Source organism: Paroedura picta, chromosome 9 (genome assembly GCF_049243985.1).
Source record: "Paroedura picta isolate Pp20150507F chromosome 9, Ppicta_v3.0, whole genome shotgun sequence".
Taxonomy (NCBI): domain Eukaryota; kingdom Metazoa; phylum Chordata; class Lepidosauria; order Squamata; family Gekkonidae; genus Paroedura; species Paroedura picta.
The window spans coordinates 7,655,672-7,682,470 of NC_135377.1; the positions used below are offsets into that span (position 1 = coordinate 7,655,672).

The 26,799-nt window shown below is 48.6% G+C and overlaps 1 protein-coding gene across 2 annotated transcripts; it reads right to left on the reverse strand.

Annotated features, from left to right (window-relative positions):
- CCN4 (cellular communication network factor 4) lies at positions 1 to 26,539 on the reverse strand. Of its 2 annotated transcripts, XM_077351458.1 has the most exons (5): positions 26,120 to 26,539; positions 7,763 to 8,042; positions 3,872 to 4,129; positions 2,737 to 2,930; positions 3 to 2,068 (listed from the first exon to the last, which is right to left on the reverse strand). In XM_077351458.1, the coding sequence occupies exons 1-5, from the start codon at positions 26,165 to 26,167 to the stop codon at positions 1,769 to 1,771; spliced, it is 1,080 nt and encodes a 359-aa protein (XP_077207573.1). In that variant the 5' UTR covers positions 26,168 to 26,539; the 3' UTR covers positions 3 to 1,768. The 2 variants fall into 2 exon arrangements, with proteins under 2 accessions (XP_077207574.1, XP_077207573.1); XM_077351459.1 differs by lacking the exon at positions 26,120 to 26,539 and having other exon boundaries at positions 1 to 2,068; positions 7,786 to 8,035.
- Between the last annotated feature and the right edge of the window lie 260 nt (positions 26,540 to 26,799).

Here is a 26,799-nt window from a genome sequence, read left to right on the forward strand (position 1 = left end):
GGGAATTCGCTCAGTCCAGCTGGTGTTTTGTTATGATGTTTGGGCGACACAGGGCCTCTCTCCCTGCCAGGGGCCTCTTATCTAGTAAGGCAGTGCATGCACTGTTTTACAGCAACACACCTCATAGAATCATAGAGTTGGAAGGGCCCTCCTGGGTCATCTAGTCCAACCTCCTGCACTGTGCAGGACACTCACAACCCTCTCGCTCATCCACTGTCACCTGCCACCCCCTTGAGCCTTCACAGAATCAGCCTCTGTGTTTATGCTTCTCTGTTTCTCTCTGTTTCAATGCCCCTCTTTTCCAGTTATGTGCATCTTCCCTCAGTCAAGTCACCTGACTTCTGCCTACATTTCACTGAGTGGAAACTGGAGAGCATGCACACACTATGGAGATTTGGATAGGGACCACAGCCTATGGCTTGCATCCAGAAGAGCCAGGGTGGTGGACGGGTTAAAAGGAGCAGCTTCTAATCTGGTGATCTGGGTCTGATTCCCTGCAGCCAAGGTGGGTGACCTTGGGCTAGTCACAGCCCTGATAGTGCTGTTCTGAATAAGCAGTCAGACTGGCATCCCTGTGGCTGGTGCATTTTTCTACTGATTTTTGAGTCCAAATCCCAAGTAGGGTCAGCAGGGCTGATTTTGCGCTTTGTTTATTCCATTGTGGATCCTGCTGAATTCAGATTGATTTGAACTTGGGTCTTCCTCTATCCCCCCCCCCCCAATAAAAACAAACTGTTCTCCACTTGTTTGGAGAAGCTAAGAACGGGGGTGTGGGGGGGAGCCAAGCACAGCAGGAGCCTCTTTCTTTTCTTGAACCAGGGATAGGGGAGAAGATTGGAGACAGCAGACAAGAGGCAAATGTCTGCTGAGAGAAATTAGGATTTCTGGAGCGCAGTCACTTTAAGACAAGCCTTGCAACCGGGAACCAGGAAGACTTTGAATTGATTCCCTGGCCAATCAGAGAAGACTGGAGGCATGAGGCAGCAAGTTAATTAGCAAAAAGCAGAGAGCTGCACATTTACTGATGCCGTTTTTTGAAATATTGAGGCTTATATCTACTCCAGGATATCGCGGGGGAAAATAGGGTCACCACAAATCAATCATGCATGTTTCAGAGGAAAAATTTAAAGCACCCAAAATCAAAATAGAAATCGAATTCAGTGTAGATGGGAGAGATTCATTTGAACTGGGACTGGGTAAAAAGCCCTGTGCAGACTGCACCCAGGTTCTCCCTGGCAACAGAGATAGGTGGCAGGGTTGCCAGATGCAGGTTAGGAGATTTGGGGAGGACTGAGACCTCAGTGGGACACAATGCCATGGAGTCTGCCCTCCAGAGCAGCCCTTTTCTCCAGGGGACCTGGTCTCTGCAGTCTGGAGAAGAGCTGTCATTCCAAGGGATTCCCAGGTCTTACCCGGAGGCTGGACTCCCTAGTTGGAAACGTGCTCTCCGAGCCAAAGAGCACCGCAAAGCAGAAATGCCAGATAACTGGGCCGCTGTCAGAGAGCTCCATCAAGCTGGAAATCCTGCTTAACTCTAAAAATAGTAGGATGACCCAACAGCAAGCTCAGCTCTTATGTTTGTTTCTTGGTTTGTTTTTTGAAAAGGAAAGCCCAAGTAAACCAGCATGCCTCAAAACGAGTTCCTCTCAAGTGTGCAGGTTGGAGGGGAGGAAAAAGGGAGGATTTTCTTTTATTTGATCCTCTGTAAAATCAGAGCAATAACGGGTAGGATTCGAAGGAAGCCCCTGCCCCTCCACCCCGGCCCTATTTAGTTAGCGATTTCAGAATAATCATGGAAGTGAGCCAAATCAGCAAAGATGTCATTGGGGTTTTTGCAGCTCAGGTTGCAGAAGCAGGCGTTGATCCACAGGACTCTCCTGGAGAAGCCCGTCCCATCGGGGCACTCGAAGTTGACCTCGATAGTCTTTGACTTGTAGGGGGTGCAGCACCGATTGTCCAGGCAGACGCCGCAGTACTTCGGCCTGTAGGCTGCCTTGCTCACGCAGCCGGAGAGGGTATAGTTCGTCGGCTCATCTCTCCGATACACGGCGAGGCACTTCTTACCGGGCTGGAAGCCGGTCAGAGAAAGAAGAGAAAAAGAAGACGGCGATCAGTCAAAGGTAGAATCGCCAACTCTGGGTTGGAAACACTCCTGGAGCTTGGAGGTAGACCCTGGGTAAGGTTGCCGAACTCCAGGAGAGGTCTGGAGATCTCTTGCTATTACAGTTGACCTCTAGGCAACAGAGATCAGTTCACGTGCAGAAATGGCATGGTTTGGGTACGGGGGACTTTATGGCACGGTACCCCATTGAAGATCCTCCCCTCCCCAAATGGCTCCCTACACAGGTTCCACCCCCAAAAAAATATCTCCAGGCCCTGGCATCCCTAGTTAGATCTAGGATTCCCAGAGTCCAAAAAGGGCCTAGAGAGATCTCCAGAAGACAAGGGCTGCTTTGGAGGGTGGACTCTCTGTCCTTCTACCTTGCTGAGGTCCCTCCAGCCCAAATCCTGCCCTCCCCAGGCTCCACCCCCAAAATCCAGGAGCTGCCCTCCTAGTTGGGTCCTACAAATGTTTCCACTCATGGTGCCATTTCCTTCCAGCTCCTTGTGTCAATTCCAGCATTCGGATGACCTCAAGTGCCGAAGGAAGCTGTCCCTGTCCATGGACCCAACACTTTGTCCAGGGGTGCCATATAATGAAGGAGGGGATTCTGGAAGCATGTTTGCATCCTGTACCTTTATGTGTTTGGTGATGTCCTCCTCACAGGGACGAATGTTGCAGAGCCGGCTTTCCTTCACGAGGCGGCACTGGTCATTTTCGTTGGAGATCCGCGTGGAGATGCCCATCCCACAGGTCTTCGAGCAGAGGCTCCAGGGGGACGTGTGGGGGATGCAGTTTTTCTGCCACAATTCAATCTCTCCTTCATAAACTGTGAAGGAAAGGCACCCAATGTAACCAGTGTCTGCCCCATTATGAGGATTGCCAACCTCCAGGCTGTGCTAGGAGATCTTCCCCAATTATAACTGATACTCAGTCTACACAGATCAGTTCCTCAGGAGAAAATAGATTGTTGAACAATATGCCCCACTGAGTCCCCTCCCTTGTAACATCAGTGGACAGCCCCAGTCTCTATGTCCTGCTGTTGTCCTACAGAGGTACTAGTTGACCACTGCATGCTGGACTAGATGGACCACTGATCTGATCCAGCAGGGCTCTTCTTATGTTCTTATCAGGGAAAGATCTTGGCTTCTCTGCCCTGTTGTTGGCCATCCAGAAGAACTGGTTGGCCATTGTGTGAGATTAGATGCTGAACTAGATGGACCACTTGTCTGATCCAGCAGGGCTCTTCTGATGTTCTTATGAAGGCCTCAGCCTTTATGCCCTGTTATTGGTCCTCCAGAGGAACTGGTTGGCCACTGAATGAGACACGATGCTGATTAGATGGACCACTGGTCTGATCCAGCAGGGATCCTCTGATGTTCTTATCAGGGGAAGGCCTTGGCCTCTATGCCCTATTGCTGGCCACCCAGAAGAACTGGTTGGCCACAATGTGAGGCAGGATGCTGGACTAGATGAATCTCTTGTCCGATCCAACAGGGCTCTTTTTGTGTTCTTAGGAAGGCCTCAGCCTCTCTGCCCTGTGTGAGATAAGATGCTGAACTAGATGGACCACTGGTCTGATCCAGCAAGGCTCTTCTAAAATGTCTAAATAGGAGTAGATTCCTCTAAGCACTGAGATTTCCCAGATCCATCTTCTGCTTATGGATTTCCCAGAGGCCTCCCGGTGGGAAACAGCATGCCAGACTAGATCTGTCTAAATTTTTCCCTTCCTTTATGTTGATGTCTTCTCCCCACCAGCACCGCCAGTACCTGGTGAAGCAACGTGTCGTGGGGACGTCTTCCTGATCTTCTTGGAGTAGTCGCAGACCCACTGCTCGCAGCACTGACCCGTCATCTTGATCTGTTTGGGGTTGGGGCACCACATCAGGGGCGGCTTGGAGTCTCTGCACAGGGGGACGCAGCCGACAGCCCCGTTGATGCAGCTGCAGTTGTATTTGCAGTTGGGCTGGAAGGTCTCACCGTTCTTGTACCTGATGCCATCGAGGAGGCAGCCCACCCCCACAAGATCTGCAGAAGAAGGAAGACGGGCAAGAAGGGAAACCAACGTGAAAAGCGGAGGACAGACGCTCTTTAAATAGGTGAGAAGTGATGGGTTTTGTTCTTGGATTCTGGTAGACTAATATTAATCATTACAGTCAATATGTTAATGGTTGGAATGGGCAAGATCTGCCATGTGCCTGATTGAACAGAATATGGAGAATATCCTGCAGGGGGCATCAGAGCAGCTGTGAAGTTAGCATAGTTAGTCTGGGAGCTTTCTGATATTTTCAGGTCATCCCCACCAGGGTCTTGATTGGCTCAACAGAAGACTTCCTGCTCCTCTGAGCAAACGTCCTCCTTTCTTGCCTCCAGAATGAACAGGGTTAGAATGATGACAGACAAGAGTTAATAATCAAAAAGGGAAGGAAAAACCCAACCTGATGAGCCAAGTTAGGAACCTAAATGCAAAAAAATGCAAAAAAACAAAACAAAAACAATGTTGAGTTTAAAATCCAAATATGTTTCACATATTATTTTTTGGTAAGGCCTTGGAGGAGGGGCATGTCTCATGGCTTAAGTGCCACTCAGCGCTTAAAACCCACTCAGGGCAGCCAGCCAATCACCTTCCGTCCCCCACCCCCTCCTCCTTCCACTTCCCTCTGAGGCTCGGAGGCTGCAGATCCCTGCTGTGTTGTGAGAGCTGCCCCTGCCGGTGAGTTCCCTAACAGCTGCCTGCACCCTTTCCAGGTCCTGGAGGGAGGGAGAGGCCTTCCGCAGAGTTCTTCCACCCCACCCCCCTAATCTAGTACCTCTTGTATTCCTGAATGCAACGGGCTTGGCCCCTGGTATTTATTATATTTATATGCACATAATAAGAATTAAACACATTGACAAAAATCTCCATTTTTATAATACAGAAAGCACAGAATTAACATTAACACATGGAACACAGAAGGAAGAAAAACCAGATGTGTTTTGACCCCTAAGGGGTCTTCCTTAGTAGTTAGGTAAGTTTAAATGCACTTGGACAGTATAAAATATATATATTAGGGCTTGCAAGGTGGTAAAAAATATCTAGAACGTGAAGTTCCAACTGACATGTATTGTATGTAATGGCCTTTCTGGAATATGGTTGAGAAGCAAAGCTGTGGACATGCCCACCCTTGGCCACTCCCCTTCCCATTCTCTCCAGGCCCGTCATTGGCCATTTGGGAGGGGCCAACATGACCATATATGGTCATATCACCCGATAAATGTTTAATATATATAAAATTAATTTCCTCTCACCCATTCAGGAGACCCTTCCAGGGCTGTCAAGAAGCCCCTGGGTTTCACGAAACCCTGGTTGAGAAAGCCTGAATGTCTGATAGGGAGCCTGCATTGTGAAATATTATTCAAAGCTACCATTCTCAGAATTGCCTGACTCTCATTCAGTGTGTATTCTCATCCATTAAGTGGAAGAAACGCATCACCGGAGAGGCAGTGATGTCACTTCTAACTTGGAAAGGAAGTGACATCATCACAGTGTGACTTCACGATGACGCTCTGGCAACTGGGAACAAACTCTGTGGTACAAAATGGAGAATGTGGAGGGTGGACATCATGGCATCGCATCCCCCACTCGGATCCATCTTCTCCACAAACTTCGCCCACTCTAGGTCCCACCCCCCAAATCTCCAGAAATTCCCCAAACCAGAATTTGCAGCCAGCTTGGCAGTCAGCTGCTGGCTCCAACCGCCTCTGAAGGATGCATTTTGACGATGTATAAAAATGGGATCTGGTTCTGTCCTATAATCTCCCTTGCTTAACCCCGCTGATGGTTTAACTTGGCAGGAGGGTGGTTATCCTAGCAGGGTTTGGTTCTAAAGGAGCACAGGAGAAAACTTCCCAGCACCGATATCCAGTTTCAGCCAGGTCTCTGCATTTGGACACACCTTGCCAATGTTATGCATGGCTTGGAATCAAATCCAAGTTTTCAGCACGCTGGGGGACCATTTCTGACACTCATTGTGGGCAATCTACAGTGAAACCTGAAACGAGACAAGCTGTGCAGAGGAATTTTCTACGTCAGTGGATAAAAAAGCCATCCATTTGAATTTTAACTGTGGGAAGAAGACCATAGGAGTAAGAAAATATTCAGGAAGCAAGATAGCTTTATAATTCCCCTCCCTCCAAAAACCCCATGAAATTAAAAAAACAAACAAACAGTTAACAAAACACCTTGTGACGATAAACTGTGTGTGTCTTTCTGAACACAGAGATGTCTGAGAATCTCAAGGAGACTCAAAACAAAAGTATCACAAAAGTGGTTTCAGGTAGTCAAAATTAGGTGTTGAACTTTGGTTGGTTATTTTCAGTACTCAAAGGAATCTTAAAGCGGTTTTCGCAGTTCAGTTATGCCTCTTGTCCCACCATGCTGATCTCGCTCTTTTCCGCTGCTCCAGACAGACGAACGCTCTATCTCAGTCTACCCTGCAAGGCTGTTGTGTGGATGGTGCCCCCCCGCTGGCCAACCTGCTTGCCCTGCCACGACTCCTGTGAAAGGGGTCCTGATCCCCAGGTTGAGAACCGCTGGCCTAGAGACCTCTAGATAACATTCATATCCTCATTGTGATCTTCATGGCTTTACTGAAGAGTAACGTCTCCTAAAACACGTAACGGACCGTAAAGTCGGTGCAGCCTGGGATGGATTACAGTAGATCAGCTCTTAGCCCAGGAGATTTCCAGCCACCAGGTGGCAACACTGCCCATAAGAAACAAGAGCCCCGACATTCTACAATTGGAAATTCTTTTTATTGATTTATTTGTATGATTTTTAGGCCACCTCTCTCCAGAGTGGTCTCAGGGCAGCCACTCCCCAAATGCAAGGCTGGCTTATCCATATAGCACATGTAGCCCATGCTACAGACCCCATGCTTCTGGGAGCCCCAGAAGGTCCCTTCCCCACATGGATCAGGGCTAGAGCCTCTCTCCTCCCCTTTTTTCCCTCTTTAAGGACACCACCCCTTTCCACTAAAGATAAAGGTATCCCCTGTGCAAGCACCGGGTCATGTCTGATCCTTGGGGTGACACCCTCTAGCGTTTTCATGGCAGACTCAATACGGGGTGGTTTGCCAGTGCCTTCCCCAGTCATTACCGTTTACCCCCCAGCAAGCTGGGGACTCATTTTACCGACCTCAGAAGGATGGAAGGCTGAGTCAACCTTGAGCCGGCTGCTGGGATTGAACTCCCAGCCTCATGGACAGACAGCTCCAGACAGCATGTCTGCTGCTTACCACTCTGCGCCACAAGAGGCTCTTTCCTTTTCCACTACGCATGTGCAAAATGGAAACAGAAGTCAACTGTTTGAGATTCGGCCCAAGTTGATTCGGGCCAAATCTGATCAGTCCGAATCAGCTGATTCTGGTTCGGCGCCATTAAAGTCTATGGGCACCGGAAATTCTTAAACCACTCTTAAACCCCAAACAACAGTGGCATGCCCTCAGACCCAGGAGAATAAAACCAGCGCCCTTTCCAAAAGCTGCATCTCAAATTTCTAGAATTCTTGTCTTAGTGCAAGCCCCGAAATTGATACCTATTAAGAAAAAAGCCTAAAGCCGGGGGGCAGGGAGAGGTGGCAAACTTTTGCATCTAGGGCAAGAAGGTATGTACGTGACTTACGTGCACACACTCCTATTTCGTACCTAGGTCTGTCTCTGCTGTAGTCACAGTACAGGCCCCGGTGGTAGTCGCAGGCGTCGGCTTCGGTGCAGTTCTCCCCGAGCTGCTTGGCACACACTTTGCAGCATTCGCAGCCATCCGTGAGCAGGCTGACTCCCGCCGGGCACGTGGGGGGCTTCCTGGGGCACTCGCAGGGCCACTTACAGTACTGAGTCCGCGTGTAGGCCTCGGTCACGGACGAAGCGGCCGGCGGCATCGTGGTGGTGTTTTGGGGAAAGGCCTTGGGGAGAGCAAAAAGAAAGCAAGGAAAGGCGATGAAACAGGCTCATGGCCCAAAAAGTTTTTACGGGGGGGACAGGGTTGCCATCTCTGCGTGGGAAAGGCCTGGAGACTTTGGGGGTGGAGCCAATAGTAGGCAGGATCTGGGTCAGGGAAGGACTTCTGTGGAGGATAACGTTATGGAGTCCACCCTCCCAAGCTGCCCTTTTCTCCAGGGGAACTCATCCTGTTAGTTTTAGAGTTGCGAGCTCTGTATGCTTTGGCTGTGGAGCCAGGTGGGATTTGAGACCGGGGTGACCTCATGGGAGTAGCATGCTATGGAGTCCACCAAACTCAGAAGCAGCCATTTTCCCCAGGGGAACTGATCCCCATTGACTGGAGATGAGTTGTAATTCTGGGGGGGATCCCCAGGTCCCAACCACAGCTAGCAACCCTAACCTTCTGCATTCCAGGCCACTGAGCTGTGGCCCCTGCCAGTTTGGTGTAATGGTTAGGAGTGCAGACTTCTAATCTGGCATGCCGGGTTCGATTCTGTGCTCCCCCACATGCATCCAGCTGGGTGACCTTGGGCTCGCCACGGCACTGATAAAACTGTTCTGACCGGGCAGTGATATCAGCGCTCTCTCAGCCTCACCCACCCCACAGGGTGTCTGTTGTGGGGAGAGGAAAGGGAAGGCGACTGTAAGCCGCTTTGAGCCTCCTTCGGGTAGGGAAAAGCGGCATATAAGAACCAACTCTTCTTCCTCTTCTTCTTATTGGGATATGCTGAATGCCAAGTGCGCCACAGTAGTTGGTTCTTGCAAAACTCATCAAGCAGTTGTTGCTAGCTGTTGAATTGGTCATTCTAATTGCACGTTCCCTGGGTCAGGGGTAGTCAACCTGTGGTCCTCCAGGTGTCCATGGACTACAATTCCCCTGAGCCCCTGCCAGCGTTTTCTGGCAGGGACTCATGGGAATTGTGGCCCATGAACATCTGGAGGACCACAGGTTGACTACCCCTGCCCTGGGTCACTGGCTTGCTTTCATAGGATTGGTCCAAAACTTGCCGTCTTTCCAACGCTTATTCCTGATAGAAGATCATTCCTGAACTTGGGATGCCAACCTCCAGGCAGAGCCTGGCAATCTCCCAGTTGATCTCCCACCTGCAGAGGTCAGTTCCTCTGGAGGAAATGGCTTTTTGGAAGGTGGAATCTACGGCATTATATACCACTGAAGCCCCTTCCCCTCCCCAAACCCCTCCCTCCTCATGCCCCCCACCCCCAGATCTCCCAATCCAGAACCAACAGCCCTGTCTCCTGACCTGTTTGTCTGGCTCTGAAAGGCAAGGGTCTCTTGTGTTGGCAGAATTTAAATATGCCAGGGAAGGGCTTGGCACCACCTGCTTCAAGAATAAATCTTTACTGAGCAATGAAACAATTTTATGAAGAGAGAGGAAAGAAATAGTCCTCCCAGTTTAACTGACTGGTTTTTTGGAGGCAATCAGGAAAGAAGTGTGCCTGAAGGAGCAGGACGCCTCCAACTCAGCCAATCAGGAGATGGTTTGAAAATGCCAGGAGGTTCCTAATCTGGGCATGGGTTTGTCTGACTCCGAAAGGAGAGAGTCTCTTGTGTTGGGAGAGTTGAAATACGCAAAAGAGGAGTAAAGTACCAGCCGCCTAAAGAATAAATAGCTTTCTTGCGAAGAGAAATAACTTTGTAAAGGAAGAGAGGAGAGAGTGTGTTCTAAAAGTCCAACTGACTAACGTCTTCATCGGGAGGCAAGCAGGGAGGAAATGCGCTCCAGGCCAGGGAGCCAATCAGGACACAGGAGGAGTTTTATTTGGAAAATACCAGGAAGTTACAGATCTTGCATGGCAATTCATCCTCTTTGATCCTGAGCCAGTTGCTTGCTGTCCCCCCCCCCCTAATTTCTTGACAATTTAAGAATAAAGCAGTTTGTGAGGAGGTCACATTGCAACAGAACTTTAAACTTCAGTATTTGCTCTGTGCTAGCAGCTGTTTGGGTCCAGCCTCCTGAACCTTACATTGATCCCCATAATTATTTTTTTCCTTTTCAGTCTTTTTCCTCCTCGGAAGGCTCTGGAGATAATGCCAAAATTACCATACAAGACTCAATGGCGTGCAAGGAGCAGACTTAATCGTTTTCTTTTCATGCTGAGTAGAAAGGATGTTTCAGACATCTTCCTTTCGAGGCAAAGGTTCCCAGCGTCCCAGTCACAAAATCCTTGGTTTCCTTTTGTCGATGGCATTTAAAACCAATTTACTGTACTGCATAAGGGGTTTTCTTTCCCCCTTCATGCTTTTCTTTCAGTCTTTTGAAGAAGGTAAGCCAACCCTGGGTCAGGTGGGAGGCTAATTTGCTATTTATCTCAAATCTTTCTGAATACTTAGCATTGGCTTTGGTTAGCAGTTCCTTCCCTTTATTTGAAGAAAAGGAGGCAGTGAGCTATGCTTTCCTCAAAGGAGATCGGGGTGATTTGAGGATAAAAAGAACGGGGTGCATTCAGGGCCAGTGGCCTCGTGGGGCACGCAACGTGCTGAAAGTTCGTCCAACTACAGCTAACGGAGAACTGTGAAAGCTCAGGCAAGCCTGACCCCGTCTGACCTTGGAAGCCATGCTGGGAAAACCCTGCCTTGTATTTGGATGGGAGACCTAGAAGGTTTTGGATTCTCTGAGGATCCCTATCCATCAAAGGCAAGACAGCTTGGTGTGTTGGTTAGGAGTGCGGAGTTCTGATCTGGCGAGCCGGGTTTGATTCCCCGCTCCCCCACATGCAACCAGCTGGGTGACCTTGGGCTCGCCACGGCACTGATAAAGCTGTTCTGACTGAGCAGGAATATCAGGGCTCTCTCAGCCTCCCCTCCCTCGCAGGGTGTCTGTTGTGGGGAGAGGAAAGGGAAGGCGAACGTAAGCCACTTTGAGCCTCCTTCGGGCAGAGAAAAGCAGCATATAAGAACCAACTCTTCTGCTTCTTCAGTAATATCAGGGCTCTCTCAGCCTCCCCTCCCTCACAGGGTGTCTGTTGTGGGGAGAGGAAAGGGAAGGCGAATGGAAGCCGCTTTGAGCCTCCTTCAGGTAGAGAAAAGCGGCATATAAGAACCAACTCTTCTTCTTCAGTAATATCAGGGCTCTCTCAGCCTCACCCACCTCACAGGGTATCTGTTGTGGGGAGAGGAAAAGTGGTTGTAAGCCGCTTTGATACTCCTTCGAGTGCAATCATGGGTGATCTCCAGCCGCCACCTGGAGGATGGCAACCCAAGTTAGCAAGCCCTACTAGTCTGACATGCCCTGCTGTAGCAGGTGATGTTTTTGTTTTTTTTCTGGACAGGGGAATAAAGAGATGGGTAAAGCTTCAACTGCTAGGTTTGTACCTAGGAATGCCATTCCCCAGTTGGGACCTGGGGATCCCCTGGTTTTCCAGCTCATCTCCAGGTGGAGAGAGATCAGTTCCCCAGAGAAAATAGCTGCTTTGGAGGGGGGTCTCCATAGCGTCATACTCCATCATACGCCCCTAAATCCCACCCACTCCCAGCTCCACCCCCAAAGTCTCCAGATATTTCCGAACCCAGAGCGGGCAAACCTATTTATGTCAGTCAAACTACAGTTTAAAATACAGGAACGGGCTATATCACACACACACACACACAGACACACACTCACGATGATGATGATGATGTCATGCGTTCAGTTGTGTCCGACCCTTGGCAATTCTGTAGGAAAGTCTATACACACACATATGCACTGGCTAATTTGCAGTAAACAGGAGTTTTTAGCAGGCCTTTCCACCTTTCCCCTTTCTTGTGGCACCACCTAGTGGTACAAAATTATCCCTTTTACAAACTACCAGAAGGAGTCTCAAAGCGGCTTACAATCACCTTCCCTTCCTCTCCCCACAACAGAGAGCCTGTGAGCTAGGTGGGGCTGAGAGAGCTCTTAGAGAACTTCTCTGCAAATGACAAGCAGAGGTGGTTGGCCATGGCCTTCCTCTGCAGAGTCTTCCTAGGAGGGGTCTCCCATTCAAGGCTTATGGGGACCCCTGCAGGGGCTTTCAAGACAAGGGAGAAGCAGAAGCTGTTACCGTCCTCTGCTGAGCCTGCCTTGATGGTTTCCCTTCCTAGTATTGACCCTGCTTTGCATCTAAGATCGGACAAGGTCAGGCTGCCTCCCCTCCCATCGGCTGTATTTAGGACAGCTGCATAAGAAGTTTTGCCAAGAAATTTCTTCTGGCCCCTAATACTGCCCTGAAGTCCAACAATACTAGAAGTTCTAGGAATATCAGTAAGCTATCAGGGGGCCCCAAGGAATTCCTGAAGAGGAAAGAAAATCTGCAAGCCGTCTCTCTTAGTATCTTGCCTTGAAAACTGAATTTCATAGTCCCCATAAATTGTCTATGTTTACACAGCACTTTACACACAACCTATGCCAGCTCTTTTCAGCCTTTCAGCCATGGTGGTACTGCTGAAATATTTTTCAGGCTTCAAGGTAACAGGAAGTGATGTCAGCTGTCCATGTCTCCCTGCCATGCCCTCCAAAAATGAAGGATGTCTTGGCCAGCCAAGCTTTAAATGCCTGGGTTTCTCCCCTTCCCACCCCCTCCTGGCCCACCATTGGCTACTTTAGGAGGGGGGTTGGTCAACCTGCCCAAATAAGGAAATAAATTGTTTTTTTTTATTTTTAAGAAGAAGAAGAAGAAGAGTTGGTTCTTATATGCCGCTTTTCCTTACCCGAAGGAGGCTCAAAGCGGCTTACAGTCGCCTTCCCTTTCCTCTCCCCACAACAGACACCCTGTGGGGTGGGTGAGGCTGAGAGAGCCCTGATAATACTGAATAAGAAGAGTTGATTCTTATATGCCACTTTTCCCTACCCGAAGGAGGCTCAAAGCGGCTTACATTCGCCTTCCCTTTCCTCTCCCCACAACAGACACCCTGTGAGGGAGGTGAGGCTGAGAGAGCCCTGAGATTACTGAAGAAGAAGAAGAGTTGGTTCTTATATGCCGCTTTTCTCTACCCAAAGGAGTCTCAAAGCGGCTTACAGTCACCTTCCTATTCCTCTCCCCACAACAGACACCCTGTGGGGTGGGTGAGGCTGAGAGAGCCCTGATATCACTGCTCGGTCAGAACAGCTTTCTCAGTGCCGTGACGAGCCCAAGGTCACCCAGCTGGCTGCATGTGGGGGAGCGCAGAATCGAACCCGGCATGCCAGATTAGAAGTCCGCACTCCTAACCACGACACCAAACCTTTTCCTTTCCTCTTTACTCAGAAATGGCAGGCACAGGGTGGAAGGGCTCTCCCCAGCCACCATTTTGAAAAAAAAACCACACCAAAGAATTATTGAAGGGCTTTCTGGGTATTATACGGTACCACGGTACTGTGGTTGGGCAACTCTGCTCAAGTTTTCACTCAACACAGTAGAACATTTCCTAACAATGCCCGAGAAAGGCTGCCATGTATAGGGTGCCCTCCGGAGAAAGTTATTTTTAATTTGAGAAGAGAGATTGATTTCCAGTCTCATCCCCTAGCAAAGACGTTCGTGGTCAGCTGGCAAGCGGGCTTGAGAGGTGCAGCTTTCCCACAGAGGTCTAATTATAAAGAGAATTTTCCGCTGCTCTTCCGCTCCCTGCCAACAGAATGCTTGGATTGGCACCTGACCCATCTCCTCAGCATTCTTGCGCATTTTCCCCAGAAGATTCAGAGAGTTCCCCCCCTTCCAGTCTGTTCAGGCAGCAAGGATTCTCGGAAGAGCAAGAGAGAGAGAGAGAAACTCTGTTGGGGGCTGTTAAGGCAGGATTAGAATTGGGTGCAAGCTAGCCAGCCAAACGGACAGGTTCAGGCATGTAGCCATGTTGTTCCAATGTAGCTGGAGTTAAGAGTCCCATGGCGCCTTTAAGGCCAACAAAGTAAGATTTTGTGCCCATGGCATGCCTTGTCAGACACAATGAAATGGAAACTGCAAGACCACATATAGAAACAGAGAATGAGTGGGTCGTGGATTAGCACCCACTTCAAGGAAGATGCATACCAGATACAAGGGCCTTGCAGAAGTAGCAAGCTAAGCTTGTAAGGCTGTCATCCATTTGGGTTCGACTCAGGGGAGGAAGGGGGAATATAGTAAGGGGAATAAAAAGGTCAAGATTGAAGATAGATAGACAGATGCATTCCCCGTTGTGGACCCTGAGAGCAATTAATAGAGAACCCGATGAAAGGGCATCGTCCGTCCAAACTTATAGGGAAAGTGTAAATCTGCCCAGACTGGGGATAAATGGACACACATACAGCTTGGGGTATAGTTGGGCATGGAGAATTGAAACTGATGTCACATGAACGGAGGAAGCTGCTGTTGGAATTGCAATCAGCAAGTCATTTGGTGAAGCCTGGAAGGGCAATATACTTCTTGGGAGATTTATTAATTGGACTCGGTATCTTGCTTCTGTGACTGAGCTCTATGAACCCAATATCCCAATAGCCTGAAAAGATGGAGCCATGATCCATAACACAGCCTTTTAACTAGAGTCATTGGGTCTGGAACCAGCGGTTTCGTCAAACTGAAAATGTTACGAAAACTTAATGCAATTAAAGTTTTGCCAAAAAGAATACGGCGTTTTAATGTTTGATGTTTTCGGTCAACCTGTGGTCCTCCAGATGTTCGTGGACTACAATTACCATGAGCCCCTGCCAGCGTTTGGCAGGGGCTCGTGGGAATTGTGGTCCATGAACATCTGGAGGACCACGGGATGACGACCTCCATCTTACATGACAATCCAACTCCCATGAGGTTTCTTTTCTTCTTTTGTGGGGTGGGGGATGGTACCAGAATAACCCTTTTCAGTATGTAGAGGTGGACACACACATAGGCAGCCTCTTAAATAGGGGTCTTTGCCCAGCCTCCTCTTCCCCGCAGGAGGTTGATTGTCCACTTTTGGCCTCTGCCTTACTGCATCTGCAAGGGCGTGGCCTTCGATAAGTCATGGCCATCCTTGTTATTCTATTGTACACAGCTGTGTTCTGATATGAATCAGTCCTTGGGGACAGGTCTCCCGATTGGATCTTGAAAAGGAAAAGTGTTTCTTGCTAAACTTGGCCTCTTCCAGGAGGGGTAGTCAAACTGCGGCCCTCCAGATGTCCGTGGACTACAATTCCCATGAGCCCCTGCCAGCATTCGCTGGCAGGGGCTCCTGGGAATTGTAGTCCATGGACATCTGGAGGGCCGCAGTTTGACTACCCCTGCTCTTCCAAGGTTCTAAAGTGACAACCTGCTCCGTTAAGTTAAGGAATAAATCAATCACCCAATAAAAAGGCGGGGGGGGGGGGGAGGGAGTCTATTTCCTTTGGGGAGGGGAGAAGAGGAAAAATCCTACTTCTAGGAATACAACATAATATGGAAAAGCATATTTCAAAGGCATAGGGATACGTTATCAACCACTTTTGGGTTACTTTCAACTGGAGAATGAAAACAGGCTTAAACCTCTCCCATAGATTTTAATGCATTTATATAGGGATGCCAACCTCCAGGTGGGGCCTGGGGATCCCCTGGAATTACAGCTCATGTGCAGGCCACAGAGATCAGATCCCCTGGAGGAAAGGGCTGTTTTGAAGAAGAAGAAGAAGAAGAAGAAGAAGAAGAAGAAGAAGAAGAAGAAGAAGAAGAAGAAGAAGAAGAAGAAGAAGAAGAATTGGTTCTTATCTGCTGCTTTTCTCTACCCGAAATAGTCTCAAAGTGGCTTACAGTCACCTTCCCTTTCCTCTCCCCACAACAGATACCCTGTGGGGTGGGTGAGGCTGAGAGAGCCCTGATATTCCTGCTCGGTCAGAACAGCTCTATCAGTGCCGTGGTGAGCCCAAGGTCACCCAGCTGGTTGCATGTGGGGGAGCGCAGAATCGAACCCGGCATGCCAGATTAGAAGTCCGCACTCCTAACCACTACACCATACTGGCTCTTTGGGAGGTAAACTGTATGGCATTGTACTCTACTGCGGTCCTTGTCCTCACTAGGCACCATCCCCAAATCTCCAAGACTGTCCTGACCTTGAGATGGCCATCCTACCCCCTAATCTTCAACAATGGCCAGGGAGCCTTGGCAACCCAAATTTTAACAGCAAATCCATTTGGTCAGCTTGCACTTGGCAAATTTTCCTGAGGTAAATAAATGAAACGCAAAGAGTATTTAAGAGTTTCTCTAGACCTGCTTCCAGTTTAGCTTTTGTACTTACAGCTGTATCAACAAGGATGGAGACGCTGGAATCAAACGCCCATTTTTTAGAATTGTCCTCTCCTTCACCCCATGAAAGACTGACAGCAAGAAACCTGAGATACATTATCCACCAGTAGAAACGCGGCAACGATTCTACCTTTGCTCAGGGTGAGGTATTCTAGAAAGGTAAAGGTATCCCCTGTGCAAGAACCGGGTCATGTCTGACCCTTGGGGTGACGCCCTCAAGTGTCAAAGGTAAAGACCAACAAAGTTTTATTCAAGGCATGAGCTTTTGTGTGTATGCACACTTCCTCAGACGATGGGACAAGAATCATAAGAGTACAGATAGTAGATAATAAATGAGTAATAAATTAGTAAATTAGCATCACAACAAATATGCAGCATGATCATGAAGATTGCTAGAAGAAGAAGAAGAAGAAGAAGAAGAAGAAGAAGAAGAAGAAGAAGAGTTGGTTCTTATATACTGCTTTTCCCTACCCGAAGGAGGCTCAAAGCGGCTTACAGTCGCCTTCCCATTCCTCTCCCCACAACAGACACCCTGTGGGGTGGGTGAGGCTGAGAGAGCCCTGATATCACTGCCCGGTCAGAATAGTTTTATCAGTGCCGTGGAGAGCCCAAGGTCACCCAGCTGGTTGTATGTGGGGGAGTGCAGAATCGAACCTGGCCTGCCAGATTAGAAGTCCGCACTCCTAACCACTACACCAAACTGGCTCTCAGTCTTTTGGGTCCATTTGTCATCCACAAACACATAGGGGGAATAAAAATGTTAAGGTTAGTGATTACTGGCAGATGCTTTCCTAGTTGTGGGAAAGACTAATTGAAGGAGACTTTGTTGTCTCCACCCAAGCATAGAAGCATCCCCACATGTGACAATCCCTGTTGTGTTTGTTCTCCTGCACAAAGAGCAGAGAGTTAGATTCTAAATTATATACATACTTACATGGGTTTGTTTGCAAGAAACAAATCTCCATTCTAGTCATAGAATCATAGAGTTGGAAGAGACCTCCTGGGCCATCTAGTCCAACCCCCCTGCACTATGCAGGACACTCACATCCAAATTGCTCATCTACTGTCACCTGCCACTCCATTGAACCTTCACAGAATCAGCCTCTCCGTCAGATGGCTCTCCAGCCTCTGTTTAAAAATCTCCAAAGAGGGAGAACCGTGACTAAAAGTTACTAAATTCAGCAATGCCTGTGGTGGAAAAGGCTGGTATAGACCCGAGATATTATTATCCTAGTTCATACATTCACTTGGGCAGTCGGCTTGTCCGAGTCATGACCCTTCAGGTTAACTTTTGCAAAAATTGAAACAAGGCTAATTTTAAACACCCTTATGGAGTAGTTGCCGGGTTAGTAGACCAGGGTGTGCCCGTCCGCATTCTTTCTCCTGTAATTGTGCTGCCTTTGCGGTTGACCAGCAATGCTGACGGAAGACCAGCAAGACATACGTCAACTGGGACATTCTCTCCGTTGATGCCTTCTCATCCAGACATCCAACTTCGAGGGGGATGGTGCCCCAGGGTGGCAATCGGGGAACACTAACGTGGAATCCCCCAAATAAAGGGGACTCCTTTGGTATCCAGTTCCCCATTTCATTTTGGAGATCGGCATCTGAAAGCCCCCCAAGCGTATGATGCTTACTTGCAAGTAACAATCCGTTATATAACCAACAGCAACTGTGGGTTGTTATAAGAAGAACTACAAACGACTTCCTAGTTCCTGCAGGCGTCCACCTGTTGACATTTCTGGTTTTCTATTCAAAGGTGGGGTATGGAATTTTAACTGTAAAGTTTAATATTGCAGTAACCACGCCTGGAGGAAGGGAGAGAGAGCCAGACAGGGGTAGAGAAAGCCCTATCTTTTTGACAGATAGGAAATTCATATACATTGATGGAATTGAATGAGATAATCTCAGGATATGCCGGGGGGGAAATGTAACCTCTCTAATAACTGTGTTCAAATGATCATTTCTGGAACCAGGACAGATTAATACAAAGGCTCTGGCTGTTGAACACTAAGTGCCCTTCTGGATCAAACCATGTCTATGGACTACAATTCCCATGAGCCCCTGCCAGCGAATGCTGGCAGGGGCTCATGGGAATTGTAGTCCATGGACATCTGGAGGACCACAGGTTGACTACCCCTGCTCTAGAGGGCCAACCACAGGGCATGGAGGCCAAGGCCTTCCCCTGATGAGAACATAGCAAGAGCCCTACTAGATCAAACCATCAGTCCATCTATTCCAGCTCTGGGCTGGGGAATCCCTGGACATTTGTGACCCGGGCCATGAGGAACATGGGGCTGGGGTGGTGGGCCTCAATGGAGCCCACCTTCCAAAGCAGCCATTTTCTCCAGGGGGAACTGATCTCTGTTGCAAGGACACTGGTTGGAATAGTGGGGGATCCCCAGCCAGCACCAGGAGGTTGGCAGCCCAAGCAGCTGTGCCTGTTCGCTCTGGGTCATTCTAGAACTTTTGGGAGAAGAGATGCTTTTGTGAGCTGGGAAGATTGTGACGAAACTGTGGCAAATTCTTCTAGGCTGTTTCTAAATTGTGAGATTCCTTTATTTGGGTCCTTCTCGAGACCTTGGTTCCCAAGGTAGCGGGAGTCCACTGAAGAAGTGAGAACTTGGCGAAGTCAAGGAACCTAGAAGCTGTGTATCCTGTCCGATACCGAAACCAATAACTGCATCGCAACCAATCATGTTCTCAGGCGAGCTGATGATGATTTCCTTGTGATCTCCACTGGGGATCGAGTCAGACCTCAGCTGTGAGCAGCCTCCGTATTAATTTACTTTTTTTTTAGATTGATATACCACCCAGCAAGCTGGCTCTGGGTGGTTTCCAGGTTTGCTTTAATGCAAAGAGTAATGCGAGGATTGCTACTGAGATAGATCCCTGCAACAAAAACCCTTTGTGTTTTTCGGGATTTCCATTTGTTGAGGATTTAATATGTTGAACAGGAGGGGGCAGCATTGAGGTGAGAATCAGGCCAGCTTCCCAAGAGACACAAATCCAGGCTATGAAAGAGAGAAAAAGAAAGGGGGGGGGGTGTTGCAAAATCTCCCTGCTTTGTTTTCAAAAGCCCAAAGGTAATATTTCCTTGAGTGTGTGAGTAAGAAAACGGCAGAATACGATTGTGATACTCTGCTCATAATAAGAAAATGTTGAGTTTCTATCTTTGCTGACCATAGAATAGAATCATATAATCATAGAGTTGGAAGGGGCCATACAGGCCATCTAGTCCAACCCCCTGCTCAACGCAGGATCAGCCCAAAGCATCCTAAAGCATCCAAGAAAAATGCTTGGAAATCCCCATTTTAATTTGAAATCCCCATTTTAATTTGCTTCACCCTTTTTGTCTACAAGTCACAGCTGACTTTAAAGTTGCCAGAACTGTTCTCCCCACCCCCCATGGTGGCAGGGTCCCTCACCGCCTGGTTTCACCTCCATGCTCCTGAGCAGCTGACCGGAGGAGGGGACTTACCAAGATAAAGAGATCCACATCACAGCTCATTTGACACGGAAGTAATGTCATCACACCCAGGATGTCGGGGTGGCATTCTGGTATGTGGGCAAAAGCTCTGTGGTAGAAGCCAAATTTACCATAGAGTTTTTGCCCAAATACCAGAGTACGACCTTGATGTCAATGACATTTCTTCCAGGTTACATGGACAGTGACATAGTCGCTGTTCCCAGTAAGTCCCACTCTTAATACCTCACTGGTTGCTAGGGGGGACCAGTCCACCCTCGCTGATTACAGACAAGAGGACCCTGGGAAATGCAGTTCTAAGGAGAGGGTGTTTGTGTCTAGGGATCTCTCACATAATTATTAGCACCTTCACCGAACTAAAATTCCTATGGAACTTTGGAAGGGGGTAAGGATCCATGTTCATTTCGTGCGTTTAAAATTAAGGGAGGTTTGTAATAGATTTTGGCTCCCCCGAAATTGCATCTTTTGGCTGCATGCTACTCTGCCTCCTCAACAGTTGCACTAATGCAGGGGTAGTCAAACTGAAGCCCTCCAGATGTCCATGGACTACAATTCCCAGGAGCTCCTGCCAGCGAATGCTGGCAGGGGCTCCTGGGAATTGTAGTCCATGGACATCTGGAGGCCCACAGGTTGACTACCCCTGCACTAATGAGCTGTTTTTTCCATTGGCTGTCTCTGTGTAGCAACCTTGGACTCCCTTGCTAGTCCAATGACTAACCAGGGTTGGCATCTGAAATCTGACAAGAACAAGGAAGCCAGGGCTATCCAAGCAAGTCATAGCCCAACAAGCACAAAGTACTTCATTTGCACCCCATTTTCAGTTTCCTCATCTCCTCAATGGACATCTCCAATACTGAGAACAGTTGTGGCTCAGTGGTAGCTCCTCTGCTTTGGGATACAAAAGTCCTGGTTCAATCCCTGGCATCTCCAGTTAAAACAAACTTACTCAACCAGGGTTTCTTGATGGCCCTGGAAAAGTTTCCTAAATTGGTGGGAGTTAGTTGATTTTTTAAAATATTATTTAAAATCTGTTTATTGGGTGATATGGCCATATGTGGTGATGTTGACCCCCACCCCACCCCTCCCCAAATGGCCAATGTTGGTGTCTCCTTTCCCTTACGTAAGTCTGATTTCATTGACTGACAGGTTGACGTTACCCAAATGAAGACATAAAGCAGCCTTATACTGCATCAGCCCTTTGGGTCCTCTCAGGGTCAATATAGACTGGCGGCAGTTTCCTCCGTGTCTCAGGCAGAGGTCTTTCATGGTTATAAACATTAATTTGAGGCTGGGTTAATGATTTAAACCAATATCTTTTTGACTATGAGGGAGAAAAATCTGTGTGGTAGCCTTTAGACTTCACAGAATCCTAAGCTGAGTAAATGGGGAAGTTTGGTGTCCCGGTTAAGATCCGCTTGTTTTTCACTTGGGCATTTATTCCTTTTCTTGAAATAATCATTCGGTTTTCTTGAAATGACTGTTAAACAAGTATACTTCCTTAGCTTCAAAGTAATGAGGAACCATAAAAATAGACTTCGTAGAATCTTTTGCTTATGCTTTCATAGCAGGTAGCTGGACCAAAGTTTTGACCAAAATTTCACGGAGGCTGAAAGGCCCAAGCGTGTCATTAGCAGTGCAAGAGAGAGCCACATCTGCCTGAACCCCATATGTAAGATAACCAGGACAAAAAGAAGCCTATAATAGGTTGCAAGACTCCTAGTTACATTTGAGAATGAAATGTTGCGGGTTTAGGAATGTGCTGAGGGGCCATCAGAAGAAGAAGAGTTGGATTTAATACCCTGCTTTCAGCTACCCAAAGGAGGTTCAAAATGGCTTATGATTGCCTTCCCTGCCTCTCCCTACAACAGACACCCTGTGAGGTGGGTGAGGCTGAGAGAGCCCTGATATTACTGAAGAAGAAGAAGAGTTGGTTCTTATATGCCACTTTTCCCTACCCGAAGGAGTCTCAAAGCGGCTTCCATTCGCCTTCCCTTCCCTCTCCCCACAACAGACACCCTGTGAGGTGGGTGAGGCTGAGAGAGCCCTGATATTACTGAAGAAGAAGAAGAGTTGGTTCTTATATGCCACTTTTCCCTACCCGAAGGAGTCTCAAAGCGGCTTCCATTCGCCTTCCCTTTCCTCTCCCCACAACAGACACCCTGTAAGGGAGGTGAGGCTGAGAGAGCCCTGATATTACTGCTCTGTGAGAACTATCAGGACTGTCACTGGCCCAAGGTCACCCAGCTGGCTGCATGCAGAGGAGCAGGGAATCAAACCCAGCATGCCAGATTAGAAGCCACTGCTCTTACCCACTAGACCACGCTGGATCATGCTCGCGTTCTGTAACAATACCTTCTCGTAAGAGAGGTAATTCTGCCAGTTAGTGTGGGCAGAACAATTGCCCTGAGAACTTGCCAGCATTGGCTGGCAGGGGCTCGTGGGAATTGTAGTCCATGAACATCTGGAGGAGCACAGGTTGACTACCCTTGCACTAGAACATAAGAAAGGCCCTTCTGGATCAGACCAGTGGCTCAGACCAACGTCCTACCTCACACAGTGGCCAACCAGTTCCTTTGGAGGGCCAAAAAACAGAGCATAGAGGGCAAGACCTTCCCCTAATCCTGCCTGTCAGCGCTGGGATCCAGAGGCCACCTGTCTCTGAATGGGAGGTTGCCTCTCATCACCATGGCCAGCAGGTAAGGAAAGACCCATGCAGAGGAGTCAAATGTCTATCAGTTCTGCAGATGTCCCTTCTCCCTTCTCAAGTAGGATTAAAACGATTTCCACTATTTATAAAGCACCAGTGATTGTCTTCTGCGGCAGCTCCAGAACAGAGAAGATGGAATAGCAATTATTTCTTTCTGTGGGCATGAGTTTGGGAGTAGCCCAAGAACATATGGACGCCTCCAGAAAAGGCATAATTGCTATTCCAGCTCCGGTGTTATGGAAATGCTGCTGCAGAACTAAGAGTATTCATGATGGAAGGGTTTCAGGGTGGGTGCTTTTAAAATACAGAACTGTGTGTACATCTGATGGGGATGCATTTCAACTATAATTATAGAAGCAGGTAGTTTGGTTTCATAGCTGGCACATAGATCAGGATCTGATAACCATCTGCAAGTATTTAAAAGGCTGGCATGTAGAGGATGGAGCAGAGTTGTTCTCTCTTTCCCTGGAGGGATGGACCAGAAGCAATGGGATGAAATTAATTCAAAAGAAATTCCATCTAAACATCAGGAAGAAGTTCCTGACAGTCAGAGCGGTTTCTCAGTAGAACAGGCTTCCTCGGGAGGTGGTGGGTTCTCCATCTTTGGAGATTTTTAAACAGAGGCTGGATAGCCATCTGACGGAGAGGCTGATTCTGTGAAGGTTCAAGGGGGTGGCAGGTGACAGTGGATGAGCGAGAGGGTTGTGAGTGTCCTGCATAGTGCAGGGGGTTGGACTAGATGACCCAGGAGGTCCCTTCCAACTCTATGATTCTAGCCTGAAACATTCACGAGAAGTATCTGTCCAACTGCTGATTGAGGACTGCCAGTGAGGGGGAGCTCACCACCTCTGTAGCCAGCCCATTCCACTGCTGAACTACTCTGGCTGTGAAACATTCAACGTGTAGTTTAAACCCATCACTGTAGATCCTGCCTTCTGCTGCCCTGCTTTGGTCTCTTTTCAACAGAAAGATACAAAGGAGCACCCCAGGTTCTCTATGAAGATGCATGTTTTTTGGTCTGAAGGTCAGCCTTTGCCAATAGGCAGAAGCTCTCCATGGTCTCCAAAGGAACCTTTCACATCACCTCCTATTAACCAGGGTGGCCAGCTTCTAGGTGAGTCTGACATTCTCCCCAAAGTGAGCTGGATCTTCAGACTACAGACATCGTATCCCTGTTGAGCTTCTCCCCGTCCCCAAACTCAGCCCTCCCCAGAGACCAGCTCTCCGAATCTCCAGGCATTTTCCAAGCTGGAGTTGGCAACAGGACCTAATACCTGATGCTTTCCCCCAAAGATTTTGCTCTGGGGCCTTCTGCAGCCCAAGCAGATGCTCTTCCATTGAGCTACGGCCTCTCTTCAGGTCCTCCCTGCCACTCAGCGGCTGATGGAAAGACCCAGACAAACTTACAGTTCTCTTTGAGCTCACTCAGCCCCTCACCCCCCCACTCCAATTTCACAAGGGTGCTTGTTGTGGGAGAGGAAGGGGAAGATATTTGTAAGCTGCTTTAGGACTCCTTTGGGTAGTGAAAAGCAGGGTATAAAATCATTATCATGTTGTCATGGGTCATCAGGGCTCACCTAACAAAACAGCTACAAGACAACTACAGAGACTGAAGGGAAAGCTCTGATCTCTACCAATAAGCAAGCAGACCCAAATACCCTTGTCTCCTGGAGGTTTTGTTTTTCAAACATTTCCTTTCAAGATCACTTGGGTTCCGCTCAGGTCCTTCACAACATCCTTCTCTCTCTCAGCATCCTTCTCTCTTGGACAGTTTTGCTTCTGTGGTTTGGTGGCAGAGCCCATGAGTCACCATCAAAATGCCCCTAGGGCAAGCAAGCATCTCCTGTGGAAGCGCATCATTTCCCCACGTGAGCACAGCTTTGATACACACCCACGTGTACCCTCTGAAACCCAGTATTCATGGGAACTGATCTCTGCAGCCTGGAGGTCCAGCTGAATTCTGGGAGTTCTCCAGGTGCCACCTGCAGTTTGGCAACCCCACCAAAAGCTGACCAGGTTACTTTTGCCCTTCTCCAATTGGTTAATCTCTATCTCTCTCCTTTCTTTTTCTCCTCCTTACGTCTCCATGAAGCTCTTGAGAGTGTCCCATTGGGGCCAGGAGAAGATGGGAACATTTGAATAGTCCAGGAACAAGCTGAGCGGAGTGACCCCTTTGGTCATGGTAAGAGGGCCTGCCCCATGGGGCAGGATCCAGAGACCACCAATTCATTTGGCAGGCATTGACTCTTCTGCAACTCTTCACCGCTACTGTGTTCCTTCTTTAAAAATGCCGTCACTCATCCCCCTCCCTTTGAAGACAGATTCACACGTGGAGCTATGTTGGTCTGAAGCAGCATAAGAAAATTGGAGTCTGGTGGTACCATTAAGACCAACAAAGTTTAATGCAAGGTATAAGCAATCATGTGCATGCACACCGAGACCAACCAAGTTTCATTCGAGGTATAAGCTTCTGTGGACAGGCACACTATATCTGACAAATGTGCATGAGCACAAATGCTCATACCTCGAATAAGACTGGGTTGGTCTTAAGGCTGCCATTGGGGCTCCAACTTTCTCCTACCCCCTTTTGAAGGCACAAGAAGAGCATAGAATCATAGAGTTGGAAGGGACCTTCAGGGTCATCTAGTCCAACCCCCTGTAGAATGCAGGAAATTCACAACTACCTGCCTACCCACAGCGACCCCAATTCCATGCGCAGATGATGCTCCCCCATAGAATCCCTGGACAGTCTGGCCTGGAGGAATTTTGCCTCCTGACCCCAAAGTGGAAATCTGTATTTCCCTGGGCATGCCAGAAAGGGCCACAAGAGCCAAGCTCAGACACAATCCCTTCCTGCCCACCCACTCCCAATCTGCCTAAATTCACATCATAATAATTTCTTCCAGATGGCTATCCAGCCTCTGTTTCATAGAATCATAGAATCATAGGGTTGGAAGGGGCCACACAGGCCATCTAGTCCAGCCCCCTGCTCAACGCAGGATCAGCCCTAAGCATCCTAAAGCATCCAAGAAAAGTGTGTATCCAACCTTTGCTTGAAGACTGCCAGTGAGGGGGAGCTCACCACCTCCTTAGGCAGCCTATTCCACTGCTGAACTACTCTGGCTGTGAAAACTTTTTCCTGATATCTAGCCTATATCGTTGTACTTGAAGTTTAAACCCATTACTGTGTGTCCTCTCCTCTGCAGCCAACAGAAACAGCATCCTGCCCTCCTCCAAGTGACAACCTTTCAAATACTTAAAGAAGGCTTCAAAACTTCCAAAGTCATGCCTGCATCTGCAGATGTAGCAGAGCCACGTGGGAGATTTTACTGAAATTATCCCAAGCTCCCTGAGTTGGACTCCTGAACTTATCCCTTAGTCCACTTTCCACATTCCCATGGCTTTCCGCTGGGTTAAAAAGGAGGCATAGCTTCCAGTTCAGAGATGCTCCTGATGTTTTCCGTGCCCCCCCCCCCCAAATTGAGACATTCGCTCCCTTTCTCCTCTCTCCTTCCCTCCCCGTTTCCCCGCTTCCTGCCCGGCTGCCTCTGTTTCCACCTCTCTTTGCTAGGCTCAGGTAGTGACATTTCCTTCAGCCAGGTTGCAGGACCCAAAGAGGAAGGGTTAAAGCAGACTGGGGGTGGGAACACCCTGAAACGGGGCCTCACCTGCCAAATGCCGTTGGTTGCTAGAAGCCAGGGCAGGAGCCACCTCATCACTGGACGCCGGGGTGAAATACATGAGGATCGGGCCCAGAGTTTTGGATATCAAAATAACTCCCTTCGAACAAATCCACTGCTCGGAAGGAGAGACGCGGAGGGAGGCAGAAGAGTCCTGACGCGAGCTGCCAAGTTGACACAGATCTGACTTTTCTCTCTTGGCTCCGGGGAGGTTTTATTAAAGACAGATCTGACGTCAGGCCGAAGGACGAACCCAGCATTTTTCCTCGGGAGTAACTTTTGCCGCTTCCACATCTTTTCTTTTTTATTAAAAAAAAAAATTGTTTTGTCCCCACCTCCTGCTCCGCACTGTTGCCTGCAGCCAGGAGATTCTTAAAGGAAAACTCACAGCAGCCCATCAGCTCCGCCAAAGCTGTAATTTTAACACCGTCCTGGAGGGCTTCACGTTCAGCCACAATTGTGTTTATTTATGGTTTCCCCTGAAGTTGGGGCAGACGGCTGAGCCTGGAAATATTGATTCACGGCTGCTTTGGGGCTGGTCAGAAAAGGGGCTGATGCAGCAGTGCGCTGAAAGTGCCGGAGAATCGCCGCGAGGGTTTGGAATCATCTGTGAGAACCGTCTGTGGGGCTGGGTTAAGAGGGGTGGCCTCTAATCGGGAGAACCAGGT